Source organism: Setaria viridis, chromosome 3 (assembly GCF_005286985.2).
Source record: "Setaria viridis chromosome 3, Setaria_viridis_v4.0, whole genome shotgun sequence".
Classification (NCBI taxonomy): domain Eukaryota; kingdom Viridiplantae; phylum Streptophyta; class Magnoliopsida; order Poales; family Poaceae; genus Setaria; species Setaria viridis.
The window spans coordinates 40,886,027-40,905,861 of NC_048265.2; the positions used below are offsets into that span (position 1 = coordinate 40,886,027).

At 46.7% G+C, this 19,835-nt stretch overlaps 4 protein-coding genes across 4 annotated transcripts; 1 reads left to right on the forward strand and 3 right to left on the reverse strand.

Moving 5' to 3' along the window:
* Positions 1-10,568: 10,568 nt before the first annotated feature.
* LOC117850554 (uncharacterized) lies at positions 10,569-11,955 on the forward strand. Its single transcript, XM_034732412.2, has one exon. The coding sequence runs from the start codon at positions 10,852-10,854 to the stop codon at positions 11,590-11,592; it is 741 nt and encodes a 246-aa protein (XP_034588303.1). The 5' UTR covers positions 10,569-10,851; the 3' UTR covers positions 11,593-11,955.
* An 873-nt stretch (positions 11,956-12,828) lies between these two features.
* On the reverse strand, positions 12,829-15,297 carry LOC117850555 (mitochondrial import inner membrane translocase subunit Tim9). Its single transcript, XM_034732413.2, has 2 exons — positions 15,119-15,297; positions 12,829-13,193 (listed from the first exon to the last, which is right to left on the reverse strand). Exons 1-2 carry the CDS (start codon positions 15,211-15,213, stop codon positions 13,007-13,009), a joined length of 282 nt encoding a protein of 93 aa, XP_034588304.1. The 5' UTR covers positions 15,214-15,297; the 3' UTR covers positions 12,829-13,006.
* A 361-nt stretch (positions 15,298-15,658) lies between these two features.
* Positions 15,659-16,671, reverse strand: LOC117847138 (metallothionein-like protein 4A). The gene is made up of 3 exons (XM_034728300.2): positions 16,448-16,671; positions 16,160-16,234; positions 15,659-16,025 (listed from the first exon to the last, which is right to left on the reverse strand). The coding sequence occupies exons 1-3, from the start codon at positions 16,654-16,656 to the stop codon at positions 15,926-15,928; spliced, it is 384 nt and encodes a 127-aa protein (XP_034584191.2). The 5' UTR covers positions 16,657-16,671; the 3' UTR covers positions 15,659-15,925.
* A 2,129-nt stretch (positions 16,672-18,800) lies between these two features.
* On the reverse strand, positions 18,801-19,711 carry LOC117847139 (metallothionein-like protein 4A). The gene is made up of 3 exons (XM_034728301.1): positions 19,550-19,711; positions 19,256-19,336; positions 18,801-19,164 (listed from the first exon to the last, which is right to left on the reverse strand). Exons 1-3 carry the CDS (start codon positions 19,606-19,608, stop codon positions 19,065-19,067), a joined length of 240 nt encoding a protein of 79 aa, XP_034584192.1. The 5' UTR covers positions 19,609-19,711; the 3' UTR covers positions 18,801-19,064.
* Positions 19,712-19,835: the final 124 nt, after the last annotated feature.

Here is a 19,835-nt window from a genome sequence, read left to right on the forward strand (position 1 = left end):
GCACGTAGTTAGTGATCCTAATTATGCTGTCATCAGTAGTAAGCCTGGCAGGGCAGTGAGTGACAAGGATTGCAAGTGCGTCACCGCCTTTTTTAGGGGTGTTTGGGAGACAGGGGCTAAACTTTAGTCATGTCACGTCACACATTCGGATGCTAATTAGGAGGACTAAATATGAGCTAATTATAAAACTAATAGCAGAACCCCTAGGCTAAATCGCGAGACGAATCTATTAAGCCTAATTAATCCATCATTAGTGAATGGTTACTGTAGCACCACATTGTCAAATCATGAACTAATTAGGCTTAATAGATTCGTCTCGCGATTTAGCCTAGGGGTTGTGCAATTAGTTTGTAATTAGACTATATTTAATATCCCTAATTAGTATCCGAACATCCGATGTGACAGAGGTTAAACTTTAGCCCCTCCTTCCCAAACACCACCTAAGACACTACCGCTCATCCAAGATGTACGTGGCCGATACTCTAGGTGCTATTGCTAGTGCTTGGCTTTTCATTCTATTTCGCAGAGGCAAATAGAGATGGGGCTATAAATTTAATTCCGTATCATGTTATTATAGTATAAGACTTGGGATTGGTCTTGGTTCAATGTGCACTTTAACAGAAACTTAACCATCACTGTTAGGTTTAGTCCCACATCAGAAATTGATGATAGGGAGCACAATATATATAGGTGGAGACAACCCTTACTCATCAGGTTAGTCTTTTGTGTTGAGTTAGACCCGAGATCTTGTTGTTGTGAGCTTTGGTGGACTTGGGTCTGGTGGGGTGCCGGCTTGGGTATAGCGGGCCGGGCTAGAATTCGCTGCGCACTCTAACAAGTGGTATCAGAGCTAAAGGACAGGAAACTTGGAACATCTCTGAGTCACATGGTAATGGGGAGCCCGTGAACATCTCCGAAGGATCACACGGGTTGTGTGTGACTGGAGAGTTGGACTCGAAGTCTGGGGATAACTTCTTCGGGAGATCACATGGGGTTGTATGTGATGGAAGAGTTGGACCCAATGTTCATCAGGCTAGTCTTTAGGATTGAGTTAGGTCTGAGGTCTTGTTTGCTGTGGGCTCTGGTGGAGTTGGGTCTAGTAGATACCGGCTCGTGGGTATAGCGAGCCGGGTCGAAATCCGCTGCACACTCTAACAATCACCAATTTACTTTTAGACTCTTCAAAATAGCTAATTTATATTGGAACATGTGTACAATAATGTCAGGCTTGTTTTCCACGTTGGTCGTTTTTTATTTTAAACTAGTCAGTAACCATCAGTGCCAGTCGATAGAAATCAGAATCCAGTGAATTAATTCGAGCGGGCTTTCGTCCAGTGGGACTGTAAACAGATGCTATATGGGCTCGAAGCAAGGGCAGGGCTGCAAAGAAGCTTCTTGGATCAGCGGGCCTGTAAAGTAAATAATAGTTAGGAATTCCTAACAGTTATGGACTCATCACGCTACACTGCCGCTGGGCCCCCAAAGCTGAGGGAGAGACCAATCGCTCTCTGGTCGTCAGCCTGCTTAAAGAAGAGCCTGCAGAGCATTTCCATCGAATTGCCAAACCCATCTCTAACAGAAACAATATCATTTTAGAGAATTTATTATGTTCTCCGACAGACTATCAATTCTATCTTAAATAAAAAAAACTTTTGGTAACTACCAAAAACTTATCCCCTCTCCCCTTAATGCATGTATATGAGGATATATCCCCTCCCGTATCCATTTTGTTTTTCTGTTTGACGTGTAGACATTTCACGAGGAGGCCGCGGCCCGTCGATGTCCCCATGACGCTGATTCACATGAATGTAGCCAAGTGCTACACTTGATGAACCACCAAGGCCACTTCTCTGCAAAGGTGTTCAGTGTTCACACATTTTAATCTTGATGCTAGAACAACTTTTCTTACACAGCAGAATAGTTTGACCCTATCGCCTGAATAAATGTAAAATTTCAGTCACCCAAGACGTAGCATCTCTCTTATTCCAAACAATTACGATACCAACTCTATTCCAAAGGAAAAAAAGAGAAAAAAAATGAAAGATAACAACTTATATAGAGAATGCACAACAGAAGCAGCTTTGATCAGCGTGTGATGGATGGAGAACTATGCACGCGTAGTTCGCCGTTCGCCACGGAAACAACACGCACTCCTCTGTTCCTGCAACTGCAACACGCACAGTCACATACACGCACTCACTGTGACACCAGCCGTCGTCCCCTCACCAATGGCAACGGCGGAGCTCGTGGCACGCACACGCGGGTCACCCGCGGCACTTATCGTAGTAAAAGCACGGCCGGGTGTAGGACGCGCCCTGGGCAGCGCAGCCGCCGCCGCACGCCTGCCTGTTCTTGTTTAGCGTGTCGTAGTTGATGTAGCGTTGGTCCGCCGCCAGCAGGCTGCCGAACTCCGGCGCCACCGCCTCCTCCAGGCGGCGCCGCTGCCACTTGCTGATAGGAGCAGCACCAGTAGCGGCGGTGGCCACCCTTGTCCCACGGCCGTGGATGGTGACCACCCTGACGCCGCCGCCGTAGTCGTCGCTCATGGCGGCGGCCGCCGGGCAGGAGAAGGGGGAGAGGAGAAGGGCGATGGCCGCGAGGAGGAGGACGGCGAGGGGCAGCTTGCTGCCCGGCATTGTGAACCACCGGCTTGGTTTGCTTGGCTGCTCGGGCCGGCACTTGGGTTTCTATATAGCACACGGTACATTTTCAACGTACGTGGTCTGCGATTGAGAACCAAGAACCACCATTTTGGATCTAGCTTGAATTATTGCTACACCTATAGGCTATAGCCGTTGGAATATAGTAACCATTATTGCAAGTTTGCAACCATTTTGGACCTAGCTGTTGAGTTATTGTAATCATCTCGCTTGAGTTCCCCCATCCATTTCCTGCAAGATTTGAGTTTATACACTTTCCAGTATTATTAAAATAGATAGATGGCTGAGATACAAAGTTTATTGTGGTGAAATATTTCTACCGGGTTTGAGTTCTCGGACTTAGAATGGATGCTCGTATTTCTTTTTATTTATTTCATGAATCAACATATAATCTTTTTAGTGCAACAATAAGATACATGTGATGACTTTGTTAATCTTAATGTTTGCATGTCTAGTATCTCGAAGGTGCTTACAGTGGTCAAGTTGCATGCGTGCGTGTGTGGCTATATATTATATTATATATATATATATATATATATATATATATATATATATATATATATATATATATGCTTAAAAAAAGATAGGTATCCGAGATGAGGTATAGAAACCAACCAACCAACCACGTATTTGACATGTAATTAGGAGGAATAGTGGATGCTTAGTTAATTTTAAACCATAAAGCTGAAACGTGTTTTTTCTTAGAATGTGAAACCGTTTTCGATTCGATTTGAACCATCATGTCAGAAAAAAGTATATAACCCGCACCTGTTGCAAGTAGATATAACTCCCTATCTACAAACAAAATTAGGTATTTTATCCTCCCACCTTTGAAAAACTGTCTACTTAACCTCTTGTTGGTTTTGCATAGTAGTTTTATCATGCTGTTGCGATGATATATTTCAAGTTGCAGAGTGGCGCTGAGGTGGGTTGAGTTGTAGGCCTTAGAGGGAGTGTGACTCATTTGATAGATCAATCAAGGTGCGGAAAAGACTAGACCCAACCTAATCAATCTGTGGCATTTTCTTTAGGGAGATGAAGAAGAACGCAAATGAGAAATCAAGTGTGCTAGCGGGCGTCTTACAATTTGGAAATGTGCATGTGTGCATATTTTGTTAAAAAAATTCTAAAGGGAGAGACCTCTCGCTTTGGAAAAAAAAACTAGGTAAAAGAGGGGACGAAGGAAACATGAAAAGGAAAAAGAAGAAGAAAAGTAACAAATCCAAAAAATCATCTAGCAGGATCATCGAGGAGAGGTTGCGTCGACTGAGCTCTTAGATAGTGGAGATGCTCTCTTGCATCAAGGACTGGGAGGCTGCAGAAGCAAGAATTCAGAACCTGGTGGAGGATCAGGAACTTGAAGATAGTTTTGCTAATTTGTATCTAGATGTTCCAAGTGATTCAGATGTGTAACTCAAACTTGGCCTGTAATAACTTTGAACTACTTTAATGTTGATTGAGCTGGGTTGCACTCTTTTTTCCTATCTAGGGTTTCTCACGAAGTGTGAGTTTTACCTAGATAGGTTTTTAATGAGGCAGCCATTACACCAGCTCAAACTTTTCAAAATGTTTCTCCTGTCTGTGATTGTGAATTCTGTGATTTTGATAAAAATTTTTGCATCTCCTTAACTTGGAGTTTTGGTTGAGTAGTGTCTAGCCTATGGTGCCTGGCCCGGCACTAACACGGTAGTGCCAGCCGTGCTAGCGAGCCAGCTCGGCACGATAAAAAGGCCATGGTGCCGTGCCTGGGCCAGCGGTTCGGCACGCAGTGCCGGCCCGGTCCGGCATGAAAAAGCCATCGGGCCTATTCGTGCCGGGCCAAATCGGGCTAGCACTGGGCGGCCCATCTGACCATCTATAGGAGGGTCGGGGAGGGGGCGCATGCGCGTATGAACGTCGCGCGGCGCCACCTGGGGACTGCTCCGATGAGGAGCCTGGGCGAAGGAGGCGACGCATCTGCACGGTCTACCCAGCCGAGCCATGGAGCGCCTCGCCCCCTGTCCTCCTCGCCGGCACCATTTACAGGTGTTGGCTGTCCACTGCCAAGCGGGACCACCGCAACCGCAGACCCACCACTTAGTGGCACCAGGCGTCGCACGGTCGGTGAACAGGCGCAGCTGCCCCGCCCCACCCCGTGCACTATTCCGACATGGCCCTCGACCAAATCCAAGGATACCCACCCGGGGCATCTTGCGGCTCGCCCCTTCCCCTCCTCACTGGCACTATCTGCAAGCCGAGCCTACCCACTATCAAGCGGGGCCAACGAAGACGTGCTCCCACCGCTCAGCGGCACCGGGCGCCGCATGGCCGGTTAGCGCCGCCTCCCACCGCACCTAGCCACTCCACTACCACAGCCTCCACGCCCAGCATTTCGACCGGCGCCAGCTTCTGACTGAGCACCACCGCGACCCCGTGCCTCCAGCATTTCCGCCGGCACCGGCTGCTGACCGAGCCCCAAGCTACTGACAGCGGGCCACGACTTCCAATGCCTAGGCACGGTCCACCGGTTAGCAGCGCAGAGCTGAGGCTGCAGCGGAGCGCTCCTCCCGCGCTCCTTCCTCCCTCCACTGCTAGGCGCGGGCTGCGCAACACGCGTCCCTTTTCGTGCAGGGAGAAGGGCTAAGGGAACGACCTTTTAATCAAGCTGAAACTGATGTGAATAACTTTTTAAGTAATACTTATAAGATCAGAATATTTTGACTATTTTCATTTCTCTTACTCTCTTTTAGTAACCCACACGTAAAAAATGCTTACTGCTATAGGACCTAGTAGAATAGTACTAGCAGGCTAGCGCCTAGCAGCCATAGTTATTAGAGTCGGATCGGAACGGCGGTTCGAGTCTCCAGCGGTTCGGTTCACTTAAAAGACCGTCCCTGCTATCGAACCGGTAAAAACCGGTTGACCGACCGGTTTTATATGGAACGGCGAACCGGACGGTTTTAGACGAACCGGGCGGCTTTTGGCTTCTGAGCTGTGCGTTCCTATTTTTAGTCGTGGAGCCCAGCCTAACCTTATCTCTCTGCCTTCCGCGGGCGGCGGCGCATCGCGAACAGCACGGCGACGGCCGCTCGACCTCGTCCTCTGCCCGTTCTTCGCCGGCGGCAGCCTCTCCTCCACACCCCCTGCCTGTTCTTCACCATCGGCAGCATGAGTCCTCTCGGTTCTTCCGCCCACCTCGCCGGCAGCCTTCGTGGGTGCGCCCTCTCCGTCTGATCGTCCCTGCTCGTTCTTCCCCAGCGGCTGGTGTCCTCTCCGCTCTTCCGCTCGCCTCGCTGGCAGGGCGGCAGCATGCGCCCACTCCGCCTGACCGCGCTTACGAGCACGGGGGCATGCCCATCTGTTGGCTGTTGATGCTGCCGTGCTGGGCCACGGGTGTGGATTGGAGATTTGGAGTGGAGATCCAGTCAGAGTAGGATCTCGTCAAGATGAGAAAGCTAGAATTCGTTGTGCTGATCCTGATGATTTCTTTGTCGTGCTTCTCTGAAAGTCTGACCTGTGAAGCATATCTGAATTGAAGTCTGAAGAAAGCTAATAATATTTGGAGATCTCTGGTACTGTTAGATAGGGAGTTTTTTTTTTTTTTTGCAGGTACGTATGCTAGGCAATTCAATTTGCATGGTGCCATCCGAGCTTCGTATAGTCACTCTGTTAGTACTCAATTCAATTGCTAGTCCTAATTTAATGAATTACTATGAGATTGCTGCAACACAAATTCAATTTCCACATATTAGTTGTTGTCTTCCTTTCTACTGATTTGAATTTTGAGAACCTATGACGTATGGACTGCTATCCAATATTAACATTTCACATGTTGAACCAGGAATGCGGCTGTTGTAGTTATATAATTGTATTGTTTATAAGCTTATTTTTCTATGATCGACTATATATAATACACCGGTTCATAGGATTGTATGGCCGTTTCAATTTAACGGTTCAAAAGTATTGAACCGGTGGTTCAACTGGTTCTTAACAGTTGAACCGATGAACCATTACGTACGGTTCAATGATCGATCGGTACTAATAACTATGCTAGCAGCTGAGAACGATACAGTACAAGCATGTGCGCCATGGGCAAAACCGATGCAGTCCCGTGACGGACGACGCAGGCGTGGTTCACGCACCAGACGATCGCAATTCGCAAACACGTTGAATTTATTTTGTGCGGCTGCAACGAACGCACACACACTGGGCACTGGCAACGGCATCACCTCGATCGGGTGGCGACGACGACGGCCGCCGCCGCTCGTGGCATGCAGGCCCCCGCCGGCCGGCCGGCCGGCCAGCGGTGATCACCCGCCCCGGCACTGGTTCCGGTACGTGCACGGCCGGGTGTAGGACCCTCCCGCCGGCTTCCCGGCGCACTGGCTGCCGCTCTGGCAGCCGGGCCTGTTCCTGTTGAGGGCGCCGGTGGAGATGCGGCCGCCGTTCGAGTTCGTCGCCAGCACGCCGCCGAACTCCGGGGCCACCTCGTCCTCAACGAGCCGGTAGCGCCACTTGTCAACACGAGCAGCACCGCCGGCAACACCATCCTGCCGCCGGCGAACGTGGCGAGGAGGAGGGCGACGGTGGTGGCGAGGAGGAGGACGCGAGGGGCTGGCTGGCCGGCATCGTGCACCGGTTTGGTCTGCTTGTCGTCGGCAAATTAAGGTTGGGCGCGCCTACCTTGTGCCTACGCACACGATTATATATTGTTGCAAAGTTGCGCGAACTGGACACAAAGAAGCTGAACAAAAGCATGGCATCGCCGGGACTTTAGGTGGTGCGATTATTTTGGGGCTAATAAAAAGCTAGCAAAGTTAAAGAAATCGATAATGATCTCTGAAGATGTGGCCTAGGGTTTTTAAACTTGGTGTCCTTTGTTACCCCTAGCAGTTTGATGCTCCTAGACATGCAGTTTGATGCTCCTAGACTTGTTAAGCGATTGAAGACAGGTGTAGATCTTCTGATCAAATGCCATCTGAAGGACCTGCGCAAGCATCAAATCAGCACGCAATGCCAGTAACCGGAGATTATCTGGGGTGCTTTGGACCTCCGATCCAAATAATGTCAGCTAACAAGTTTAGAGGGAAGGGATTTGCATTCAAGAGTTTATTACAAACTCGAGCAACACACCGACACAAGATGAGGGACCTAGAACTGCATTTTCAAAGTTCAAGTATCAACGAGTGTTGCTTACTTATATGCATGGTCTGGTTCTGGTACTGCTCCTGCTGAAACAGGGCGAACAAAGACGATGATGCTGACTGCGCAACTGATTCATGAATCAGGTGCTGCGCTTGAACCAACAATTAGCGGCAGGAACAATCGCCTGTAAACCCCAGGGCTGCAATAACCGCAGTCCGCAGCCAGACCTCCCTACTGAATCAACAACCCAGAATTAGGTGATCAATGGTTTCAACCTCCTGCGCGCAGAAAGCACAGTCCGCATGGTCTTGCAAGTTATGTCGCCGGCGTCTATCAGCAGTCCAGCACCTACCATGCAAAAGGAGCCGGACAAAGAATTTTGCCGCTCAGGTGCTCTAGATTTGCACAGGAGCTTGTGCTCTAGATTTGCACAGGAGCTTGGCTCCTGCCTATATCACTATTTATGCCGCTAGAATTAACCTAGTACTCCCTCCGTCCCAAATTGTAGGCTTGTAGGTCATTTTGGTATTTCTAGGTGCATAATTTTTGCTATGCAGTTAGATATAGTTTATGTCTAGATGCATAATAATATTTATAAATTTAGAAAAATTAAATGGATGGAGTAGTGATTAGTAATCCGCGGTAAAATGATAGATTCTTTTCTCGTGTAATCATTTCTCTTTTTTAGACTTTTTTGTACAGGTTTTTGAGACTTGTCGGCCAGTCACTCGGTCTAGTCGAAGAAATCCAGTGGTAGATTTCAGAGTGGGCTTTCGAACATCGGGCCTGTGAATGGATGAACACAGCCCAACACATATTGGATATTCTGTTGTTCACGAGCGTCCCCACAAACTAATTCGTTGCCTAAACTTAGCATCTGTTAATAATCATGTAAAGATAATAAGACATATTGAACTGAAGAATGCGTAATACATAGTTGTTTCTCTTCTTTCCTTTATTTTACTAATTCGGATTTGTTCTTGATAGAGTTGTTAGCTACTGATGTCTATATGATAGGACTCATAGTCAATCAATTTATCAATTTGTGGAAGGGATATTGAGCATTGATGATAGACTAGGGAGGAGCTATAGTGCATTAGTAGATTTGTAAGCAAAACTTATACGCTGATTTAAATACATGCAGGGTGGGTGGGGGGCTTGAGCCCCCACCCTCCTCCATGTTTGCATGATAGAAAAAATAGTAGAAATGTAGAAAGATAAGGTGGAGGAAGAATACCCGGTAGATGTTTGTCCTCTGCGTCCAGCCGCCCACCATTCTGCATATGTTGTTATCGAGCTATAATACATTTTTATTTTTAACACATGTTCTATGATATTTATAAAATTACAATCCCCGATCCACGTAATTCCAAAAATATGATCTTATTTTCAAACACATGAAAGCTCCATTCCAGATTAAATACTACTCCCTCCGTCTCAAATTCCTATTCGTTTTAGCTTTTCTAGAGACATAACTTTGGCTATGTATCTAGACATATTATATATCTATGTGAATATTAAAAACTATATACTTAGAAAAGTCAAAACAAATAGTAATTTGGGACGGAGGGAGTAGTAAATAAGCTGGCACTTGTTAAGTGCATAAAAATTCATGATCGTGCAAAATTCATAGGAAATTAAATATAGCTCCAAATGATATGAAACAAACTTTGTTAGATTCATGATATTACCATCTACATGTTAAAAATCATGTGCCCCCATGAAATAATTATCAGTTTTTAGAAATATAAGTGTACTTACAATATCGATTTCCCCCGCCTAACCCACTCCAGAGGTTCTTCTAAATTCAATGCTAGGTCGCGGCTCTACCTTCCCTACGACGACCGCCACCATGCTGTTGAGCTTGTTTAACTGCTGCTAGCCTGCCACCGTTAAAGGAAGCTGTAGCTTCTGCTTTTACAGACTATAGCATGCATATTCATTCTCCTATCAAGAACGCGCCTACTCTGATCTACCAACAAAAACTACTGTTCACGAGCCGTCACCATCCGCATCAAATTATCAGCACCATGATGCGACACGGCTGTGATCTCCATGCATAATCCAGCAGAAACGCAGTGATCCAGCAGTGCGTTATGGCATGGGGATGCGCTAGCTCACATGAACAAGGCAAGGCTGCGGCACATGGCACAGGTCCTGCCGCACATGAACCCACACTGATTAGTGCGACGCAGCCACGGCGCGTGCCGTATTATATTCAGACACGCACACACGCTGTTACTGTCATGGGAGAAGTTTACGATTTCCCTCCTGCCGCGCTGATTGCATATTCAGATATGCAATGCTGTTACCACCAGCTCGATTGATCCCCTCCTGCATCTTGATTCTTTCATGGGAAAATGTTTGCAATTCTTCTGCAGTTTATTGCTCCAATCTGCACGCCCAAGATCTGGCTGCAGTGCAGGTATATATGTCGAGTTCAGTTTCAGAATTTCAGTCACAGCCTGCAGAAATCAGAATGCAGTTATCAATAATCCCATCAGATTACCATGGATTGTATGTAATCAAGCTGAATCATGTGAGGGTACAGAGATCAGATTGGTTGGGACTTGGGAAGCTGTGGGCAAATACTAGTATAGTGGCATGGAAAATTTCAGAACCCACCATTGTAGGGTATGTAGCAACAGGAGCAAGTTTGGATTCTTCTTCAGAGTTCAGAGATCAAAGGAAAGGAGGAAGAAAAATGAAAGGTGGTGTCTGTCCTGCAGCTGGAATCTCCAGCGACCTTTTTTTTTTGTTTCCTGAAACACTCAATTGTGATTCCCTGAAAAGCAGGCGACAGGGACAACACAAAATAACAAGATATCAAAATCGACAGCATTGAAGTAGAAAAAAAGCTAAAAAGAAATGGGAAACAAATAATATGGAGGGAAATCTTGTGCTCTCTTAACTGCTCTGACCAACCCCACCTCCTTCCAGCTCCCCTGTTCCCTCTCCTCTCTCTTCTTTGACGCCTCCAAAGCCTCCCTGTCTCTCTGCAACAACACAGCGCGTAGCACAGCGAGCAGCCACGCAGGAGGTGAGACCTTGCCAGCCATTGTCGACAATGGCGGAGCCCAAGTCGTCCAAGAGCAAGTCCAAGTCCAAGTCCAAGAGCAGCAGCAGCCACGACGCGGCGGCGTCCAAGAAGTCCAAGGCCAGCGCCGCCGCCGCGGCGGGCCCGGGGACCCTGGACGCGCTCTTCGCGCCGTGCGCGGACGTCAAGGGCCTCCGCTTCGGCGCGCAGCTCGTCACGCGCGCGCTCACCGTGCGCCGCGCGTCCCCGCTCGAGCTCCCGCACCTCCTCCGCGCCGCGCACTCCCCCGCCCCCGGCGCCGCGGCCGCGGCCACGGGGGACGCGCTGTCGTTCGCGCCGACGACGACGGCGTACATCCCGACCAACTTCGCCATCCTGGCGCACCACGCGTGGCACACCCTGACGCTGGGGCTGGGCACCAAGAACTCCAAGGCCGCCGTCTTCGTCTTCGAGTCCGCCGCCATGAAGGCCGCCGCGGACGCCGCGTGGCCGGGCGTCGTCCCGCTCGGCGACGTCGGCCGCCGCCTCATCCGCGCGGCGCCCGGCGCGCCCGAGATGGCGCGGTTCAAGTTCCGCAAGGGCTGCGTCACCTTCTACGTCTACGCCGTCCGGACCGCCGGCACCCGCGGGTTCGCGCGGGCCGACGAGCTCAGGGCCGTCGTGGAGGCCGTCGCCAGGCTCAAGGACTTCCTGGACCACACCGCCATGCTCGCGCTCCCGGGCCAGAGGAGCATCGACGTCGCCGCCGCCGCGGTGGGCGTCGTGCATTGACGCGCTTTGATTTGCAGCTGTGGCGTTGTTACGATTTACGAACTGTGAATAGAATCCTTCTGTTGCTTCTCTAGTTTTCTTCTTCTCGGTGTGTGCACTGATTTCTGAATGTGGCCATTTCTTTCTTGGATTGAGATCGATGTGCAATTCCTTGATTCCCCGATGTGAAATTGTTCACGGCATTGACTAGAAGATGCCACGAAAATTTCACTGCTAAGATGTTGATAGAAACCAAGTTGGAGTTAGCATTTTTCTCTTCAGGATGGAGTGCGAGGTTGATCCTTGGTCTTGTGTTTCAGTTATATAGATAATGAGTATGCCAGTTTTCATGCTGCGGTCAGCAATGTATCTCTATTGCATAAAGTTTGTCGAAATTCAGTTCATGAATTAGATTGTTCTTTCTTTTAGTATCAAAACCCACAGGAGAGTTCACTCGGGGGCTTCAGCATTCAGCATCCGCACTGAACTGAACTGACATCCATCATCGCTTCAAGGTGAGCTGCACTTTACAGCCATGGGAATGTGATTCTAGTTCAATGACAACCTGTGATTCTTATGCCAACAACACTGTACCAGTGATCAAAGAGCCATAAAAAAAACAGTGTGAAAGCTCAAGGAGCAAGCTCAAAAGGACACTATACACATCATGCCATCATGACGCCTCAATGCCCAAACAATGCAAGTACTGACCACTGACGCCTCCCTCTCGTTTGCTCTGAATCACACACACGCTACACGCTAGAACGAGCAGCAGCAGCTTCAGTGAATCAGTAGGGCAGGCTACAGCTACAGTGCTACAGCACCGACATGCCCATGCCACGCAACACCAAACGAGATCTGTCCTGCAGCTTCGCTCTGGCTCCACACGAGAAAACAACATGCCAACTTGGACGGCGACACAGCAGGTAGTGGGCACAAGGTGGCCGGGGGCCAACCTGCCCACATCGCCCATGGCCAAAGCTCCAAGCCATGAGATGATGCCAAAGGCGATCACGTCCAAACCATTGTGATCTGATGGTTGATCCAGACCCCCTTTTGGCCTCCCAAATTCCAATTCCAAGTGCATCAGTTCATGGCATGATGAGCTCATGTGCATGGTCCAGCACTCTTTGCTGTCAAAGAAGGCAGATGTCTTATGAGAGGGCAAGAAGAAAGGCACCTTTACAGATCTTGCACCATGCTGTCTAGCCCTACAAACAATACCTGAATATAGCAACGAGATAATATGCACCTATGTGGCTCAAGATCTGTAAGTTTATTCAATTCCTTACCCAGCAGCTGGTTCAAGAAGCAACCTAGCTGACACCGAGTTGTGTATCTCAAGGAGTGCTGAAATCTTTTTAGGATTACACAAATCAATGCTGACAAAATCCTCAAGGTTAGAAACTTGGTAGGGGCGATGAAACCCACACGATTAATCGGGGGTGGCCACGCCCTGGTTAAGCTCGGCAAACCTCATGCCGACCCTCATGGAGTGCTTCAGGAACTTCTCGGCGCAGCGGTGGACGCACGACTCCTCTTGCTTGTCCAGGGTCTTGCGGCGGAACGTGTCCACGCAGTCTGTAAAGCACCTCTCCACCAGGGAATTGTACATTCTCAGACTGCAAAATGATAGCTCAGAGATGTGAGGTTTCTAGATATGCAGTTCCACAGATGCAAAAGGTGTGAAGGATTCAATGAGCTACCCAGGAGTTTTGGGGTGGACAAAAGGGAAAAAGTATGAGGAAACACCACTTAAATTAAGTCAAGTATGCCAATTTTTTTGCGGATACATTGTTACATTCAAAGATCATTCATTAATTCTACTGGGAAATATTATTCTGTTACATCATCACATCCTTGTTTCTCCACACTTTTGAATAACTTCACATTATCATGTCAAGCACTAGCCTCAAGGAACCAAGATAGCATCAGCACTTGCATTTCTGCCTCCAGCATCCTTGAACAAAATGTTATTCCTTTCTAGGTATCTCAAAAGCTGAACACTAGAATTAATCAACGACAAGTCGAATGGAACAGTTGTGAATTATCCAGAAGGATGACATACTCTTATCCAATTGCTCTATAACACAATCCATGCTCTATAAAGGAGAGAAGCCATGGAACTATCAATTCTGACTAAGGTTAGCAAGCAATTAACATTTTCTTACCTACAAACTCTGGGTTCCAATTCACCAGATAGTTTGGCAGCTTCTGAATATAACGAATGATAGCTAATAACCTTCCCATTTCTCAACCACAATTTTATATCCGTATATACCACTAGGACAAACTAAACTACTTATCACCGAGCAGCTCTCATACAGTTTACAGCAGCCAAACGCCTAGGAAATCAGAGCTTAACTTGCTAAACTTGTACTAATCGGCATGTTTAGGGACATAAAAGATGCAAACTCACATAAATCCAGTTGATACCCACAATCAAAACCCTTCTACGCCAAATTCCAATGTCATGGCATAAGCAAGCCAATCACTTGCAATATCTTCGCTGAAACTAACAGCAAGATAACACAGAGATCAATTTGTTACAGCTTTCCCAAAATTACACTTGCAAACCTTAAAATGTGAAGACCCTAGCTCGTCGGATCAACTGGCACACGCCCCACAAAATCATGCCTAAGCGCCGCCAAAGAGACGAAATTAAAATGAAAAGTATCGCAGATAAGGCCTGGAAGATGCAGATTTAAGTATGGACTAGCATCAACAACTGGTGTGCTCAACAAAAGTTATCCCTTTCTAGGTATCTGAAATGCTGTAAACTAGAATTAATCAATGAGCAAGTCGAATGAAACAGTTGTGAATTATCCAGAAGGATGACGTACTCCTACCCAATAGCTTCATACACCAATAGCTCTCTAAGAATTAAAAAGACAGGATGTCACAATCATGATGGTTTTGGCTATAGCCTAGAACTGCTGACTAGCAAATCTAATGTGACAGAACTGAACATACAAATAATAGCTAAACACTTAAAATATCCAAGATCAGAAATCACAAATAACAGAAGGAATGCAGAGAAGCCATGAAACTATCAATTCTGACCCACAGATACCTCGGTTACCACCCGATTGGCTAAGGTTAGCAAGCGGCTAAAGTTTTGAAACCTAGAAACTCTGCGTTCCAATCATCTGATAGTTTGGCAGCTTCTGAATATAACCAAGGATAGCTAATAACCTTCCCCATTTCCCAATCACGATTTTCTATCCCTATACCACAATCAAAACCCTTCTATCCCAAATTCCAATGCACCGCATAAAGCAACGCAATCAGTTGCAATTTTTAGATCAATTTGTTACGGATTTCCCAAACTTACGCCTCCAAATCTTAAAATGCGAAGCGCCTAGCTCCTCGGAGCAATAGACGCGCGCGCCCACCGAATCACGACTGGGCGCCGAGAAAGTGAAGAAATTTAGCCGAAAATTTGCGCAGATAAGGGACACGGGGACACGGAGATGCAGATTTAAGCATGGACTAGCGTCGACAACCGGTGTCAATGGGGAGAGGCGCATGGGCATGGTCCTCGAACCTGTCACGGATCTGGAGCTGGTCTACCATGGCGGCCATGCGCATCTTGTCCTCCTCCGGGAGGCCGTCCAGGTCGCCGAGCAAGCTCTTGTCCATGGCCGCCGCGCCGCCGCCGCCGCCGCCCGAGGAAGAGGGAGAGGTTTTGGAGTCTCGGAGAGGAAGGGGAGAGAAGAAGGTGAGATCCATTTTTTTTCTTTTACACAAAATATATCGATGGGCTGTTGGGTTGGGCCGGGCCGTATGGGCCTTACTGTGAAGCCTGGTAGATAAGTCGCCCAACTTTATATTATTTCAGGCCTAGCCCGGATGATATTTGATAGAAATTTGTGAGCAATCGTCGCATTGTTTACAGCAACATTCATATGCTTTTCTCTTCTCGAAAATTCATAAAGTTTACGTGTAGTATTTATATTATTTAAAAATGATTCCTTTTTGGTAATTTCTGCAAAATCGAGCTAGTACTTGCCCAGTCGCTCTCATCAAATTATATCATAAAGGAAAATGTTTTTTTTTTTGAAAAACAAAGGGAAGAAGGTGAAAATGCACAAGGAAACCAGATTATATTCCACTGAACAGCACACCATTACGGCACAAACCACACTGATTGGGTGAACAGAAGCTTGGTGTAGCCACATGGTTCTCCAACCACACACAGTCCACAGCATCACAAAGCTGGTGTTTCACACAAACATGATATGATACATCACACTGGTGGGTGTCTGGACAGCTCCTTATTTACTGAGTCTCTATCACTCACACACATACAGTGATACAGACTCACGGGCATGCACACGGATCATCTTCTCCATCAACAGTTGCAGGGGTTGCACTTGCAGCCGGAGCCGCAGCTGCAGCCATGGCCGCCCTCGCCGGACTCCATTGCTTTCTCGAATCCCTCCTCGAGGCGCCTGCATGCCAAAGATGGGGAGCAAATTTCAGGCATGGAAACCGACATGGAGCTTGAGATCATATCTGTGCTCGATTGTGACTGAAATCTTAGATAACATGGTGAGAAGAGATCAAGAGAATATGTGCAGCATACCCCTTCTCAGGCGCAACGCCGAGGACCATGGCCGCCGGGGCGGCGCTCTTCTCGGCCAAGTCAGGGTACATCTTTCTGCGTCCGGCAAAACAGAACATCACATGAACTTCAGAAACATTTGCTCAAAGCATCCTTCTAGAAGAAATCAGTAATAGAGTTGGGAAAAAAGGGCACGTCTGTATCATGAAAACATGCTGAAAGTCACTCGAATTTGGGTCTATTATCTGAACAGCTTATACGTCACTTTTGATTCTACACATATTCATCATCAGTGGTTGTGCAACGTACCCGCATCCACTGCCACAGCCGCAGCTCGAGCCACAGTTGCAGCTTCCACCGCAAGACATCTTTTGAACTTCTAGGTCTCCTGAAACCTCAAGAACTCGTAGACAAAGAGCGAGGGGAAACTTTGAGTTGATGAGCACAGAGCAGTTGCCAAGCAGAGCACAAATGCCCCTCCTATTTATAGAGCCTGAGGAGCAATCCAGCGACGGCATGATCTGTGAAGCATTTACAGGTCAGCCGAAACAGTCATGGAAAATTCCAGGACTCCAACCATATCAGATTTTTTATGTGTTTTTTTCCAGCTATGCTGCTGCTGCATGAAACTGGAACGGCATGAAAATCCGCTTCATTTGCCTCGTCAGGTTGACTTCTGGAACACAAATATTTTTATGGAAGTTACTTGCGAGTTGCGCTATCCTATGATTTGAATCCTCTGCTAATGGAATCGGATTAAATCCTATGCTGGTTCAAACTTTGCTTCCCGGAGAGTGATACCAATTCTTTACTTAAATTATGTTTCTTCAATGCACTGAATATGAATTTCATGCATGCACAGTTTGCATAAATTTTGGTCAAATCCTCAGCTGTTCGAAATATCGCTTTCACGCGGTGATGCAACTGTTTGCTTAGAAGATGTATTATTGCACATCTTCAAATCAAATATGTTTCTTGTAGGAGTTGAATTCAGATATTTTTTTGGACAACATACATTGAATTTGATCAAACCCTTATCTGTTCGAATCTTTGCTTTGCAGACCTTGATGCCAACTCATTGCTTAAATTGATGCATTATTGTACGTCTTCAAATCTAATACGTTGCTTGTCAGAGTTGGATTCAAATTTTATGTTGAATTTGATCAAGTCCTTACCTGTTCGAATCCTGCTGTCATAACTTGACACCAACTCTTTGCTTAAATTGATGCATCATTGCACACCTTCAAACCAAATACGTTTCTTGTAAGAGTTAATTTCAGATATTTTTTGGACAGCATGCATTAAATTTGATTAAATCCTTATCTGTTGGAATCTTGCTTTTCAGACCTTAATGCCAAGCTGCCAACTCATTCCTTAAATTAAATGTATCATTGCGAGTCTTCAAATTTAATATGTTGCTTGTAAGAGCTGAATTCATATCTGTAGCATAACTTGCATCGAATTTGATCAGATCCTTATCTGAAGCTGAATTCGAATCTGTAGCCCAACTTGCATCGAATTTGGTCATATCCTTATCTGTTCAAATATTGCTTTCAGATATTGATGCCAACACATTGCTTAAATGGATGCATCATTGCACAGCTTCAAATTTGCATACGTTACTTGTTAGAAATGTGTTCATATTTCGTTCAGAAAACACTTTATTTGATAAGTTTCAGTACAAGTCAAACTTGCACCGATTTCATACCTATCCTGGACGTCACTGCGGCATAAAATTGGATTGAAGAAGTTCTGATTTGAACAGAATATGATTTGGACATCACTGTTGCATGATTCCAGATTCTTGACTTCTTGTACAAACTGAATGCAAAATCGTCCACTAGTTTGACCAAAGCACTAAAGGGTTTTCACCAGCCACGAATTTAAAGATATACATAGCTTGTAAGAATTGACACCCCCCAATTAAGTTCAAACATGTAGCATGAAATGGATTGAGTTTGATTGGTTTCTTTGTGATCAAATCAGTGCTGCTTAACTTAAAATCACAACTAATGGTGCTATACCAGTTCCATGATCCAAGTAGTAGCCACGGTTGCAAAGATTAAATTTTGATGAACTTCATGTAAATATTGAACTGAAATTTAACTCCAAGACGAGACCAATTGAATCAGATCATATCCTACCACCTACCCATTCTTTACCCCGGACCATCACCTATTCACCTATACCAAATTCTTTCCCTAGGTAACACCTGACATCGCCGGAGTCCGAAGGCCGGGGATGTTACGTTGGGAGCCCTCGCCAGCGCACGGCCGCCGGAACCATGGCCACACCACTCACCGATCGGCTGGCGTCTTACCACCGACGATGGACGCCGGTGGAACCACAATGAATGCAGACCAAATAGAAGAAATCGTTCCCTGTCATCGATTTTCTTTTCCGTCCCGTTTTGATGCTTCGAGGTAATCCGAGGTTCATTTCATATTCACTCTCAGTATCGGCACCATTTGTTTGTGAGACCATCAGTGTCCAGATTTGTGTTTACCAAAAAAAAAGTATCCAGATTTGTGAGACTACAAATGCTCATCCAAAGATTCAGTTGGCAGTTTAGGTATTTGGCATTTTGGCTGTGGTGATTTTTAGGGGTTCCATTTTAGATTAATTTCCACCAAACACATCCTAGAAAAAAAAAAAGGGAACATGCACAAGCAAACTGGATTTATATTTACTTCACTGAAACAGTACAACACATGCAGATACAAGGATAATACTAGTAGCTTGGAAACCTCATATTTTCCATTCCCAATCACAAGGCCACATGATACTGTGATTCACAAGTCACAGTAGTGCACAGTAACAGGAGAGGGAGACCATCAAGCAGCCAAGCCATTGCATCAGATGGCTTCTTATTTACTTGTAGCAGACCATATTATAGGAAGGCATGTGTGTGTGCATGCCCTCATCTTCAGCAGTTGCAGGGGTTGCACTTGCAGCTGGAGCCGCAGCTGCAGCCATGGCCTGCCTCACCGGACTCGGCGTCCTTCTCGAACCCCACCTCGGAGGGCCTGCAACAGAAACATAGCAGATTTAGGCATGGAACTTGAAGTCTGTTTCGAGTTCGATATCAATCTTAGGTAACTTGGTGAAAATTCATACCCCTTCTCAGGTGCAACGCCGAGGACCATGGCTGCTGGGGCGGTGGTGGTGCTCTTCTCAGCCAGGTCAGGGTACATCTTTCTGCATCCGGCAAAAGCAGCACGTAAATTTTCAGAAACCAGAAAGCATCATCTTTGCTCATAATATTTCTCCACAATAAGTTACAGCTCCGAAACAATGGAAGAAAATTAGTAGTTCAGTAAAACATGTTGAAATCACTCCAAATAGGTGGCACCTCTGAACCACTAATCTCAGTTTAGCTTCACATATTCATGACAGTGGTATCAAACATACCCGCAGCCGCCGCCGCAGCTGCAGCTCGAACCGCAGTTGCAACTTCCACCGCAAGACATCTTCAGGAATCTGGCCTCTTGTAACCTCAAGAACTTTTATGCAAAGAGCGAGAGGAAGCTTGAGATGTTGAGCACAGAGCAATTGCCGAGGAGAGGGCATATGTGCCCCCAATTTATAGTGGTTGAGAGGCAATCAAACAACTGCATGGCGTCTGAGGCATTTACATGCCGTGACGCTATTGGTTGGCCACTTGGCTGAAATAGTGCAGGAAAATACCAGTACTCCA